This window comes from Eucyclogobius newberryi, unplaced genomic scaffold (genome assembly GCF_026437365.1).
Source record: "Eucyclogobius newberryi isolate DKJ021-1_F unplaced genomic scaffold, fEucNew1.0.hap1 SCAF_17, whole genome shotgun sequence".
NCBI classification, from domain to species: domain Eukaryota; kingdom Metazoa; phylum Chordata; class Actinopteri; order Gobiiformes; family Gobiidae; genus Eucyclogobius; species Eucyclogobius newberryi.
The window spans coordinates 3,101,077-3,115,659 of record NW_027315801.1 but is presented as its reverse complement, the minus strand read 5'-3'; the positions used below and the strand labels follow the sequence as shown (position 1 = coordinate 3,115,659).

At 43.1% G+C, this 14,583-nt stretch overlaps 1 protein-coding gene across 1 annotated transcript in view; it reads left to right on the top strand.

Moving 5' to 3' along the window:
* The window catches only part of LOC140362621 (forkhead box protein J3-like), an 81,448-nt gene that overhangs the window by 6,001 nt on the left and 60,864 nt on the right, over positions 1-14,583 (top strand). The window contains exons 2-3 of the mRNA XM_072448726.1: positions 5,642-5,801; positions 6,920-7,410. Coding sequence (XP_072304827.1) covers positions 7,036-7,410 — 375 coding nt within the window. The 5' untranslated portion in view covers positions 5,642-5,801; positions 6,920-7,035. The remainder of the gene's footprint in view (positions 1-5,641; positions 5,802-6,919; positions 7,411-14,583) is intronic.

Sequence of the window (14,583 nt, the reverse complement as noted above, 5' to 3'; positions counted from 1 at the left end):
ACTTATACTTATATTTATACTTATATACTTATACTCCAGAGCGACTTATATGTGATATTATTTGTTATTTTCACACTTGCAACCGCATTTCATACTCCAGTGCGACTTGTATATGTTTTTTTCTTCTATATTATTCATTTTTTGGCTGGTGCGACTTATACTCTGGTGCGACTTATACTCCGGAAAATACGGGTACCTGGTATTCTTGTTAGGCTAAAGGCTTATGCATTGATTAGTTGAATAAATTGGATGTTGAAGTGGCAAAAGCTCTAAAAACTATCTCTGTAATCAGACCATACAGTTGACAGTTTGTTTTTACTTTTATTGTGAAGCACTTAGGTCACTTTGAGTGTTGTAAAGGGCTCTATAAATAAAGTTTGATTGATTGATTGAGTGACCCAAAGTGCCCTGATAAGACAGGAAAAGCATTAGTAAATTGCACAATTGTATGCAAAAAGACAATCATCATCATGCCTTCTCCTTTCTTAAAAATCCCAATAAAAACACTTGCATACAAATAAAAAGTTTGATCCAAGACCCAATTGATTGATTAATTAATTGAACGACTTGTATTTTAAAGTCGATGCACAATTTTGGAGCATATATTGCCCTCACTATGCAGTTAACAATTTATTCTTAATGCTAGCAGCTATTGTTTTTGACCGGTCAGTCAAAGGAACTGAAGAAGCTACATGGACGAGTGGCAGAATCTCTCTCAAACGTTTAAAGCTTTTGACAGAATTGAATGTCCTTTTAATCCATTGTAGACTGACTAGTCCTGTCATGGTCCCGGCGCCACAGTTTGTTTTGTGACCATCGCTTTAGACCAGACGTTTTCACGACAGAAGAAGATCCTCGGCCACGAAACGGAGATTGATCCGAGCTTTGCGCCACTCGACTTCTCCCCCTCTTCACGACACCGACGACACCGCGGGAAAGGCCGACAATCCATCTGTCTCCAGCTGAACTACGATAGCGATTATTCTGTCGTTACATCATAATTATTGCAGTGTCCCAGCTCTGTAATCATAAACAAGTCTCAAGCAGTGGCTAATGGCGATACAAGTCGAGCAAGTTAAACCAAATGTAACTGAATTATTCAATCAAAAAAAGCTATTACGGAACGGAATCCTATTATTAAACATAAATCCCCAGGACTCCTCCATTGCTCTTTTCTTTCTTCTATCCCCCCGGCGCCTCGCAGACCTCCGTGGGTTCACGACCGGCTCCCAAACAGCAAACATAATGCGCATCTTGGAGGTTTCCCACTCTCTCTGGGACCGGTTGACTCTTTGGATATAGGTAATTGGCTGCCTCTCTCCTCCCCATAAGCTAAAGTCATGCCCCCTTTTCTTCTCCATTACTCATAAAGCTAAGAGCACGGAGGAGCTACACCACGCCGTCGTACACCAAACGTCCCACGCGTTTCCCTCTCTCTCGAATCCAAAAGTTCGACAACAACGCGTCGCGCGGCAGGTCGGGACTTGTGGCAGCCGCTGTTTTAATGAGAGGAAAATAAGAGCTTGTTGTTGAGTGTTTGTGTGTCACCGCCCTCATCCCCACCTCCTCGACACTACGACACAAATGCGACGTTCCCCTCAGCAAATCGGAGGGAAATTGGACTACCGTACTTTTCGTGTTGTGCAGCGCTCCTGAATAAAAGCCGCTCCAACGAAATTTACCAAAAGGTACCTGACGATAAGTCGCAGGTAATTAAATTAATTAGACAAATTTTTCAATGAATATGAGTTGGATTGTAAATCTACTCCTGAGATTGTGCTTAGCCAGTGAGTTCTGCGCTGTAACATGAGATATTTACACAGAAATATGATCCATGGTAGTTATGCAGGGGTCAGGTCGGGCCAAGAAAGTTTAATTTCAATGCGACAGGTTCTAAACTGCAGACCACCGTATATCGCATGTCCACGCTCCGAATGTGTCTTTGTGTTTTGGCGCGTCTAGATTCACTTCCTCATTAGACTTATTTCTTTGTGAATATGAGTCTGATTGTAATACAACACACAGCCTTTTGAAGCTTAAAATACAGTGACTTCTGTCCACTGGCGTCTTCTTTTACAGTGTGTCAAATGCTTGTGCTTCCTGCTAGAGTGCCCCCCGGTGGCCATTAGCCAGTAAAAATCTATGAAATAACCGCACTGTTGTATGCTGTTGTAAGGCTTTAAAGCATGGGGGGAAAGTAGCGGCTTATAGTACGAAAAGTACGATACTTAAGATGGTGTCCTGGGATTCTGAATGAGTGGGTTTTCGCTTTGGTCTTTCTGGCACTGGGTCAATGTTGATTACACATACAAAACAACACATCTGGTACAACCCATGTGGATCAAACATATTTAAAGCAGACGCAGCAGTCAAAATTGTTAAAAACATTTGACAAGTTTTATTTTAAGTGTACTTTAAAGCGCTTAAAAAACCTGCCGTGTCTGAAAACAAAGTAGCAGTAGAAAGGTGGACCTGATGAGCCAACCAAACAGAACCAAATTATGTGTGAGTGTGTTTTGTGAGAACCAGAGGATTTAGCAGAATCTGCACGGCCTTGGATTGGAAGGAGGACAAGCACTTGTTCGCCTACAGAAAAGTCCCGTTTTACAGTTTCCTTGTCAAACCTGTACATTATGAGTGAAAGGAGACTGGAAACAAACAGAAACGTCTCCATCAATGCCTTTAACAGACCTCGTATTCTCCTCATAAACTCGAACTTGGAGGATTCACTTTTTCAGTATGCCACAACAGCCCGTCTTCATGTCTTATCACTGTTGAGACTTTTTGGAGACTTAAAGATGCTCTATGTTGCATTATTCATTTTCTCCCCACACTCGGTGATACTTTTGTAGTCACATCTGCCTGGGGGGGGGGGGGGGGGGGGGCACAAACACTTTGCTGCCACATTTCACCTACAGCCTCGGCGAACACACCACATTCATTAGTATTACCTCGCCTCACACAACTCGCACATGCACTGATCACTCGGCCAATACTATACGGTTATGCTATAACCATGCCACCAATGTCAGTCGCATAACCAGCCAGTGTTAGCAAACTTATACAGTATTTCATGTCATCTCTACACCGTATACCTCCTCTCTCCTGGAGCCTCTTTCCATAGCACTACCACTCGTGAGCTCTCCTCAACACAGTCGCTCATCCGCTCGCAATTAAACATGTTTTCCTGATTTATTTTCTCGCCGTCGTCTCCTCCCCGCCGCTCCGTTTTCTCTCCCGGGGATTTGGCGGCGCGAGGCATTGAAGTTTTACCTTGATTATACGTACACTGAGGGTTCTGAATGGAAAAGGCGTGGGCCAGGAGTGTCTTTGTTGCTGAAGGACGAGCAGAGGTGACTGTATGGGGATGTAGATTCTGAATCCTAGCGAGGCTGCATTGTTAGCTGTTCCCTGGCAGCTCCTGAAAACACGGCTCCAGTCAAAAACGAATTCTCCTGTCGCACGTATTTCCATTAGTTTTTTGTGCGGCGAGACCTATTCAGAAACTTTGTGAAACGCCGCTTCTTTGGTAACTGCTGTAAGTGAAAAATATATCTCACTATTTCGAAGTTGACTGAAGCAACACAAAGAATCGTACGTACTATGTATTTTATCACAGTTCATGTACACTATATATCACCTTGAAGAGGCATCTAAGGTCATTTGTGTCTTCTGAAGCTTCACACTTAAATCGGTTAAATCCACCTGTCGCTAACTCAAAGCATTGTTGCGGCTGACAAATAAGGGCCGCATTCAAGAAATAAATGTGTCAATCGCTTTTGACAATTTTACCAAACTAGCATATCATCACAGGCATGAGATCTGGCTTTGAGTTTCATCACTCTGCTTTTCTACCAAGACAAGACTTCCTTAAATGCCTTGAGTTTGGCGTTATTCCGACTTTTTTTTAAACTATTTTGCTCGCTTTAGCCTTGGCATTATATTTCCTGGTACAATTACAATCTTGAGTGCTGAAATGAGTTCGATGAAGGCGCATGAACTTTAAAAACACAAAAGAGCTTTGTGGATTATAGTTTGCGTTGTTGAAATAACTTGAGTTGAAAAGAGATGCAGCGGAAGTGTATTTACCTCATGCACTCCACTCGGGGACGAACGCTCGAGCCTGACTATGCTTCCTTTTGTCGGGAGTACTAGAACCTCTGATTGTGTAGGCCGGGTGACAAGGACAGAGCTGGCAATGTGTCCTACTAGACCTGTCGGGCCAGCATTTTGAGCGCTGGATGGGGAGATGGGCCGAGCAGACAGCGTGTAGCACAGTTACAGGTTAGTCGGACATAACACAACAGTAGAAATCGGTAGAATGTCAAAATGGCCGATTACGTGTCTGCGAAGCGAGGCTGTGTCGCGTAAAAATGATTAGAAGACAAAGTGCTGGCTCCGTCGATGAGAACATGACATGACGTTCTCGTTGTCCTGTCACTGACTAAGAGAACAGAACAATCGCTGACTAACACGGCCACAAAAGCCTTCATGAATCATACTAAACTGTTGACTATTAAAAGGCCAAACCTCTCGTCCGGTTCAACTCGTCGTTCTCCGTCTCCGTATTGATGCCACTGTAACACCCTGACCTCCCTCTCCCCAGACACGTCCTCTCGTTCCTCTTCGTTGTGCGTCCGGATGTGGCCTCACAGGTTTTTCCTTTCATAACTGACACATCCGCTTCATCAACAGAGCTGCAATGATTAATCCACTAATTGTCGACTAGCCGACTATAAAATGTAATTGTTGTGTCATGATCATCGTAATCTATGTACCAATACTCTAAAAGACTCTAAAACACGTACAAAAGACCATTTTTAACAAAGACGGTAGAAGTATGTCAAAAATAATAATACAAATGTTTTTTTCACCAGCATTACACTTTATTTGTGACTATTCTCTTTCCAGAAGCTTTCAGTCACCATATTTCAACATTTATTTGCTTGATAATGTATTTTTAAAAATTCCAATTTACAATATAAGTAATAGACTAGTTAATTTATCTCGTCAACTCCTGAAATAATCGTTAGTTGCAGCCCTATCCATCAACAGTATCTTAACCTGCCACGTTCCAAGTTCATCTACTCAACTTCAACAGCCACACACACACATATTGCTCTTTTCTCCTGGTTGAAAATGTAATTAATTTCAAGTTATTAAATGGCTATACTCCAGAACAGCACCGCCTCTAAGAATAGCTCTAAAATTTAAATGTGTGTATTTATTTTGTCCGGGAGCGTGGACGTTGGTACAGCTTTGACAGTGGGGCGAGGAACGTCGTCCGGGACGCACCGCAGGACCCTTTAGCTGAAGTCGGTTAGCTAGCCTCTCTCGCCGCGCTGCTAAACGCTCCGCTCTCTCTCCTCTTTCTCTCCTCCCGAAGCTGGAATTCCTACCGCTCCGTTCCCCCCATTTGGCAGGCACTTGTGAAAACAATTCCCCAGCTTTTAGTCACTCGGCGGATCCAATTGCCATTTCCACTTTGCAGCGAGCGAGAGGCAGAAACAGAGGAGTTTTAATCTGGCTGGACACATGCCGCGGCCGGTCGAGTGCTGTTGAGATATTAATATCTTATGAGAGCTGTCTGGCAGAGGAGGATCACCGGGCTCTGTGTGTTTTTGTGTTGCAGCGGTGACAGGAGGAGGAGGAGGAGGAGGAACCGGGGGAGGAAGAGGTGGGAGACAAAGTGGAACTAAATGAAGACTTTGTGAACATGTGCAGAGGAAGGGCTCGTCCTTTCGCTGCAGAGACTTCCACAGATGCTTTGGCCCAGAGAAAGATGGAAACCAACGGGAAAAGTAAGTCACGTACAACTCTTTATTTTAGCTTTGCGTGCATTGATCCTTTCTTTGTTTGCTTTGACTGATGTGTTCTGATTTACTGTTGTTATTTTTTCTTTATCCAATCAAATTTGATCGTCTTACTTACCGTATTTTCCGGACTATAAGTCGCTCTGGCCAATAAGTCGCTCTAGCAAAAAAAAAGCATTATAGAGAGATAGAGAGAACATATGTAAGTCGAGTATAAGTCAAATTTTTGGGGGAAATTTATTTTTTAGAGAACATGGTGAATAGGTGTACGTATGCTAACGCTAACACCTTCAGCTACATGACGTATGCTAACGCTAACACCTTCAGTTACATGACGTATGCTAACGCTAACACCTTCAGCTACATGACGTATGCTAACGCTAACACCTTCAGCTACATGACGTACGCTAACGCTAACACCTTCAGCTACATGACGTATGCTAACGCTAACACCTTCAGCTACATGACGTATGCTAACGCTAACACCTTCAGCTACATGAGGCACAGACAGAACTGTGGTAAGTGTCTGGTATGTTAACGTAACATATGAACAGTTATTCAGATAACTATAGCATAAAGAACATGCTAACAAGTTTAGCAAAGCATCAGTTTTACCCCAAATCACTAAATCCATTGAATTCTTCTTCCTCTGTGTCACTTCTAAACAACTCCACAAACTCCAGAGGAAGAGGAAGTGCAGATTCTTCTTCTGTGTCGCTTAGAGCCTAGAGCGCCCTCTTTTGGTTGCCAGTCTGAAAATAACAAATTACATCACATTTAAGTCGCTCTGGAGTATAAGTCGCCAAAACTGTGAAAAAAGGGTGCAACTTATAGTCCGGAAAATACGGTACTCTTACTTTTGTTTAATTTCAAGTGTTAAAAGTCAACGCAATTGAAGTGTATTGCTTCCTGCTTAAATGCATCTAGTCTGAGTCAGTAAGAGTGCTAACGGGGACATCCCTATCTTCGTTTGAACCAGAGTCAACTCCACAGTCAGCATTTGGAAAATATGTGCGCGAGTTATTATCTGTGTGCCTCTGCCAAGTGCGCTTCCTTCAGCCAAAACCCACGAAACACTCATAGTAAACAGACCTCTCTCCCTCCAGACTCGAGCCAATCCTGCAGCACGACTCCCATCGAGTGAGCCAAACGGGACCCTCGCCCAAGCGCACTCCTCGCACCGCTGACATTTGACCCCGCGAACAGAAGCCGGCCCGGCGCCATGACCTCAGAGCTGGAGAGCAGTCTCACCTCCATGGACTGGCTGCCGCAGCTCAGCATGAGGGCGACCATTCAAAAGACCGACGGCGGACACCACTACCACCACCACGGGCACCACCTGCACGGGCCACACCACCTCTTAGGGCACCAGCATCACGGCGCGGCGGCGAAGAAGATCGCGCACCCGGACCAGAACACCACGCTGGACCAGGAGGAGGCGGCGCAGCACAGGGACGGGAAGCCGCCCTACAGCTACGCCAGCCTCATCACGTTCGCCATCAACGGGTCGCCGCGTAAGCGCATGACCCTGAGCGAGATTTACCAGTGGATCTGCGACAACTTCCCCTACTACAGAGAGGCGGGCAGCGGCTGGAAGGTAGGACTTTGTAATGTACACAAAGTTACTGCAAAGGATATTGGAAAGATGACAAATGAATCATACAATAGTTTTTCGATTAGACAATGATCGGAGCAATACGTACGGTAAATGTAGCGTGTACGTTGGTATTTTATGACGATTCCCTCTGGTGTTACCGTGATTTGTGTCCATCCTCCCAGTTGTTTTGGTTTGCGTAGAGCTGCCAATTTTCACAGCGAAACAGTTCTACGTAGGCTGTTGTCAAGGTGCCCAGAGAAACGGTGCATTGTTGACTTGATGACTTGTTGGTGCACTTGAACATCGACCTACTTTATGTAATACTTAAACGCCGAGGCTTTCCTCTCGTTCCCGCTCCAACAGAAAAGCCAACTGGAGTGCAAACCCGTAGTTGTCAGAAGCAAAAGTGGGCGTGGCGAAATAATCATTATGTCATTATGTTGGCCAAGCTAAAGAAGTGTGTTGAATTGTAATCCACTACACGTTTTTAGCAGTTGGAATGGATCGAGGTGGAATTGTTTCAACAGGAATAGTCAACGTTTTAGCCAACGTAGTCTCAAAACTACTGTTACTCATATAGGACTTGATTGGCTCCTCCATTTTGTCTTTTCAAAGTCTTGATTTATGTTTTATTATTTTTAGTACTATTTTGTGTTGAGAGCAGTGTTGTGTAGGGCTGTGCAATGAATCGAAAGATTGACAGATCGAGTGATTTGAAACGATCAATTATTTGGGAGGAGTTTTTGAATCGAGAGCTCGATCCTCTCTCAGTAAAAACATGTGGTTTAGAGCAGAGGTCAGACCCTGCTCAAAACAAGAATATATTTGAATATAATTTGTGTTAAACCTCTGTATAGTTTATGTTCATGAAATCATTACTAAAAGGTATTTTTATTTTGTTTTTGAAAAGAACATTTTATATATATATATATATATATATATATATATATATTATTCCATGTCACCCCTCCCTCGTGTTGTGTTAGAACTGTGTTAGAACTTCATGAGTTTTCATGTAGGACTGATTGGTAGGCCACTGTGTCCAGGATAGTGAAGTTCAGGATTCTTGCTTGCGCTCAGTATAGTTGTAATGTGTAATGTACAAGATCCATCACAATCAGATTGCACATTTAATGATTGCAACGAGCCAATCGCAAATGTTTACCATGTTTTTTGCAAAACATCTGCAGAGATGCATCAGCCAAAAAACAATATTAAAAAAAAAAAAGCTGTAGGACAAGCTCATAATCTGTTAGAATTTTGAACGTTTAGAACGTTAAAGTAAGTATTTAGCTTCTTTTTGTTTCAATGTCCTGAAAAGTACTTCATTCTTGTGTTAGATTAACAGCTTAAATATATATATGTTCATTGCAAATGTGTCTGCAACTGTTGGCAAAAATAAAAAAAACAATAAGGAAAGCATAATGATCAGAACTGAATCCCAGCCAGCTGTAGCCGCTGTAACGCTCTCCTTGTTTAATACACTAAAATCAGATTTAGTTATCGCCGCCAACAACAACAACAACAACACACACACACACACACACACACACACTCTCAAACGCACGCCCAAACCCTTTAGTGAACTGCGGATGATTGGCACCTGCACTTCTACCCATTCAGACGCCATTATTAAATCCGTATGTAAATGTAGCTATGCAAATCCGTGGCTAATGTGAGCAGAGAGGTGGCACTGATACCGCCAGCCAAATGAATAGGTCCCTACGGCTGCGTCTGGGGGATTCTCTGCCTTATTAGCGAATAAGCAGTAGATGGATGCCGCTCCTCCGCTGACACATTGAAAAGACTGTCTGCAAACGCTCAAACCAATTCATCTTTTCGAGAGCAGGGACGTATTTCTACCACTCATTATTTCTCACATTTCCGAGCTTCTTTTTAGTTTTTTTCCCCCTCCACCCTTCCTGCCTCTCGTACAAATGTCATGCCAAAAAGCAGCAAGACAAAAAAGGTTAGGATACAGGAAAGCGGCTTGTCGTGGCAGACGATCTTACCTGCATGCACTCAATTAGTTTTCCCTTCTCCGCGGTGGTAGAGGGACGCGGGGCCTTGTCTTAGCGGCGCATATTGGGTTGCCAGGTTGGTTCGGAATCTGGTAATTACACGGCGCGAGTCATTGATTCGCGTGTGCCGGCGCATTCAGGTGGCATCATTAAAAAGCGCGGTGCCAAAAAGAAGGGCCATTGTGGTTGTGAACTCATATATTTCCTGGCTTCGGATCGTGTTATTAGAGTTTGGCGGGAGACGTATTAAAGGCCACCGTCAAAGCAATGATAAATATTCATCTTCCTCGGAGGCAACTGGGGTGCCAGGGCTTTACGTTTGTGTGAGATGAATAGTTTATTTATTTGGTTGGTTCGCTCACTCTCTCTGCTCTGTGGCGATGAGCTCCGTGTGAGGCTACGGCGGCCCCGGGGCGGACTGACCATCGGCCCGTCCGACCACTGCCAACCATTCGCTCGTGCGCTACACCGACACGGCCAATGGAAGTGAAGTGTCTTGCTCGAGGACACTAACCAGTATGCTGACATTGAAGTAGGGCCGCAACTAACGATTACCTTGGTAGTCGATTGAAATGTGGTGAACAAAGGCGTCTAAATGGAGAATATTTTTGTTTAAATTGTGTATTTTATGTTATTGACAAAAAACACCCACTGTCTTTGTCGTAAAAATGTATTTTTGTTTGTGTTTTGGAATCTATATACTATATTTTCCCGATTATAATTAGCTTTTTTCAGTGTTCAGCCGGGGTGATATTATTTGTTATTTTCACACTAACAACAGCAAGAGGGCGCTCTAGGCTCTAAGTGACGCAGAAGAATTTGTGGAGTTGTTTAGAAGTGACACAGAGGAAGAAGAATTCAGTGGATTTAGTGATTTGGGGTAAAACTGATGCTTTGGTAAACTTGTTAGCATGTTCTTTATGCTATAGTTATCTGAATAACTGTTCATATGTTACGTTAACATACCAGACACTTCTGTGTCTGGTATAGTTCTGTCTGTGCCTCATGTAGCTGAAGGTGTTAACATTAGCGTACACCTATTCACCATGTTCTCTAATCTGTTATTACCGTATTTTCTGGACTATAATTCGCACCAGTCAAGAGATGCATAATAGAGACGAAAAAAACATGTATAAGTCGCACTGGAGTATGAAACAAGGTTGCAAATGTGAAAATAACAAAATAATATCACATCAAAACTTTGAAAAAAGGTGCGACTTATAGCCCGGAAAATACGTTATTTTAAATTGTATTTCAAGATGAAATGTCTGTTCTTGGATTTCATCAAATAAATTTCTCCCAAAAATGTAACTTATGTACGTTTTTTTTCTTCTCTATTATGCAATTTTTGGCTGGTGCGACTTATACTCGAGAGCAACTTACAACTAGAGCTGGGTTTCGATTCAAATTTCAAGAATCGATTCGATTCCGATTTTTACGTTTCAAAACCGTTTTTTTCCGATTTCTCAGATTCCATCCGATTCGATCCGATTTCGATCTGATTTCCGATTCGATCCGATTTCGATTGGATCCGGGGGTTAATGTTATTAAAAATGAAAAATGTATTTGAACCGTTTCCTTCACTTCATGACTGTGTAGAGAAGCAACATATTATAACTAGTATTATATCAATATTAAACAGCAAATCTTACAAGTATTGGTAGTTACTGATGGAAGATGGAAAGGTTAAGGGTCAATCTACCTTCAAGAAAGAGAATCCAGGAGTCCTGAATTATCTTTCTTGAAGGTGGATTGAAGTTCACTGAGGGAAATGTAGAAAAGAATTTTAATTAAAAAAAAAAAATATTTGGACGTACGAATCGATAATCGGTCATTAATATGCGAATCGATTAAAAATCGGAAAATCGATTATTTCAACCCAGCTCTACTTACAACCCTGAAAATACGGCTGTCCAAATAATGATTACGATTTATTTTTTACAGTACAATTACTGTGTGTGTTCTTGTACGTCTCTGTTGTCAGTGCACACACCACAAACGCACACTTCCAGGAAAATCCCAGCAGGTGATGATGCCTGGATTCCTGAAGAGACTGGAAACTTGTGGCTGCTTCTTTGACCCTTCACAAACACTGGGGTTTGTGTAGAGTTACAGTTACAGTCTAGATCACAGATGGACGCAGATTGAGGATTTTTTTTTGACTGTGAAGGTTCTCTGCACATGTAGATAGGCTTTTAGTTCTATAGTGTTTATGTATAATTGTATATTTTATACATTTGTGGAGCAGCATATAGCCATGAGAGGCCAAAATCGGGAAAACTCAAATGTTGGTGCTACAGTCACACTGCTACATGCCACCTACTACTTTATCAACAGAGGCCAAAATGAATACTACCAATGCAAGTGTCCATTGTACTTTGCATATGGTTAACTCCACTATATCGAATCCCTTTGCCTCAAACTAAAAGCCTTATACGTCTGTTGCCGTTTCCGACTGCCCACGTCTTGTTTGGTCGAAGCACGATGTGGAACACGATGGATACGGGTTAGCTGCTCTCATGGGTGCTGCTGTGTGGTGAAGGTGGTGAAGGTGCAGTAGGATGGTGGATACGGGTTAGCTGCTTTACATGGGTGCTGCTGTGTGGTGAAGGTGCAGTAGCATGATGGATACGGGTTAGCTGCTCTCATGGGTGCTGCTGTGTGGTGAAGGTGCAGTAGCATGATGGATACGGGTTAGCTGCTCTCATGGGTGCTGCTGTGTGGTGAAGGTGCAGTAGCATGATGGATACGGGTTAGCTGCTCTCATGGGTGCTGCTGTGTGGTGAAGGTGCAGTAGCATGATGGATACGGGTTAGCTGCTCTCATGGGTGCTGCTGTGTGGTGAAGGTGCAGTAGGATGGTGGATACGGGTTAGCTGCTCTCCATGGGTGCAGCTGTGTGGTGAAGGTGGTGAAGGTGCAGTAGGATGGTGGATACGGGTTAGCTGCTCTCCATGGGTGCAGCTGTGTGGTGAAGGTGGTGAAGGTGCAGTATCACCGCAGCCCTGGGTGGTGCGTGATGCTGTTCGGTGGAGAGGAGGGGGGCCTGTTGTCTGTGAGAGGGGAGTTTACACCCAGCGCACGCTCCAGTCTGCTCTGTATGATAATGTGGAGCACAGAGTTTAAACCAGGACACCGCCTTCACATCTACTACAGGACTAAAGCAGGCCTGAACCTGCAACTGAACATGGACTAAACCAGGACTGAACCTGGACTAAACCAGGACTGAAACAGGACTGAACATGGACTAAACATGGACTGAACATGGACTAAACCAGGACTGAACCAGGACTGAACATGGACTAAACCAGGACTGAACATGGACTAAACCAGGACTGAACATGGACTAAACCAGGACTGAACATGGACTAAACCAGGACTGAACATGGACTAAACCAGGACTGAACCAGGACTAAACCAGGACTAAACCAGGACTGAACATGGACTAAACATGGACTGAACATGGACTAAACCAGGACTGAACCAGGACTAAACCAGGACTAAACCAGGACTGAACATGGACTAAACCAGGACTGAAACAGGACTGAACATGGACTAAACATGGACTGAACATGGACTAAACCAGGACTGAAACAGGACTGAATATGGACTAAACATGGACTGAACATGGACTAAACCAGGACTGAACATGGACTAAACATGGACTGAACATGGACTAAACCAGGACTGAACATGGACAAAACCAGGACTGAACATGGACTAAACATGGACTGAACATGGACTAAACCAGGACTGAAACAGGACTGAACATGGACTAAACATGGACTGAACATGGACTAAACCAGGACTGAAACAGGACTGAATATGGACTAAACATGGACTGAACATGGACTAAACCAGGACTGAACATGGACTAAACATGGACTGAACATGGACTAAACCAGGACTGAACATGGACAAAACCAGGACTGAACATGGACTAAACCAGGACTGAACCAGGTCTATTTCCTTGTTAACTCGCAATACAATCAGTGTACTATTTACAGTTATTGTCTAAGATGTATGTGATAAAACTTCACAGTCCTCAGATGTGTCAATTTGTTTCGTTTAGATTCACTGAGTGTTCCATAATTTGACTAAGCTTTACTTGAGGATAAGGAGATGGTAACAGAGGAAGAAGGCAAACAGTGTATTGGACTGGTTTTTATAATACAAATCTAAAAGTTTCAAAGTTTCAATCTAGTTGTGAAAAATCTAAATCTATTATACATTTAGCCATTTTCATTTATTTTTCCAAATATTTATACAAAGGATCAAATTTTAAGTCAACATTAATCAAACTAATATTGCTTTTTTTGTAGTTTACATACAGAAAACGTTCATATCACTATACCTACGTACGTCTGTGTTCTTTTACAGTGGTATAGCTCAGTTTCCCATGACCTCTGAACTCTCACACCTTCATGTCCACAGACTTCACTCACTCGAGGCCCTTCCTTTGCACATGCTTTTAACTCATCCCAAATACTACGATACAGTATCTCTATAGAAATATTGTTTGCTGGTTTGGTTTCTGACTTGAAAATGTATTCCAATTGAGACACTTTTTTCTAATGAGACAGTTCATCATGAGGCTGAGCAAAATAATATGTCTGTTTGCCGTAACCCGACCCACCCGCTATGAAACTAGCCGACTGAAGAAAAAAAAATCAGCATTTTGTTGATAAAACATCAAAATCTTTTATTTTTCAATTATTTCGCCGACTCACCGTCCGATCTTTCCTAAACCGCCGTGTATCACGTTGGTAAACCTGTCTTTCATCCCATAGGACTGATAACACACTGCGCAGCACATGTACGACTTCATATTCAGTCATCCACATCCATCTGAAACCAAATAGAATGCGCGAAAGTGTCCTTATATTGCCTTTTACCATTTGTATTGCCTCTGTCGGCGCCACTGAAGTCTCCATAGGACATGTCACGCTCTATCACGGTGTGAAATTTGACTTACCCAATGCATTCTGGGATTGAAACACGCCCAGCAGCGTCATCACAACAAACATGGCGGCACCCTTTTCCCCCGCATGTTCCAGATTTACTCTCATGATCGGGTTGATAGAGACGTTTTCCGTCATTGACTGTTGAAGCCTGACCCCTGGACTGTTGAAGCCTGACCCCTGGACTGTTGA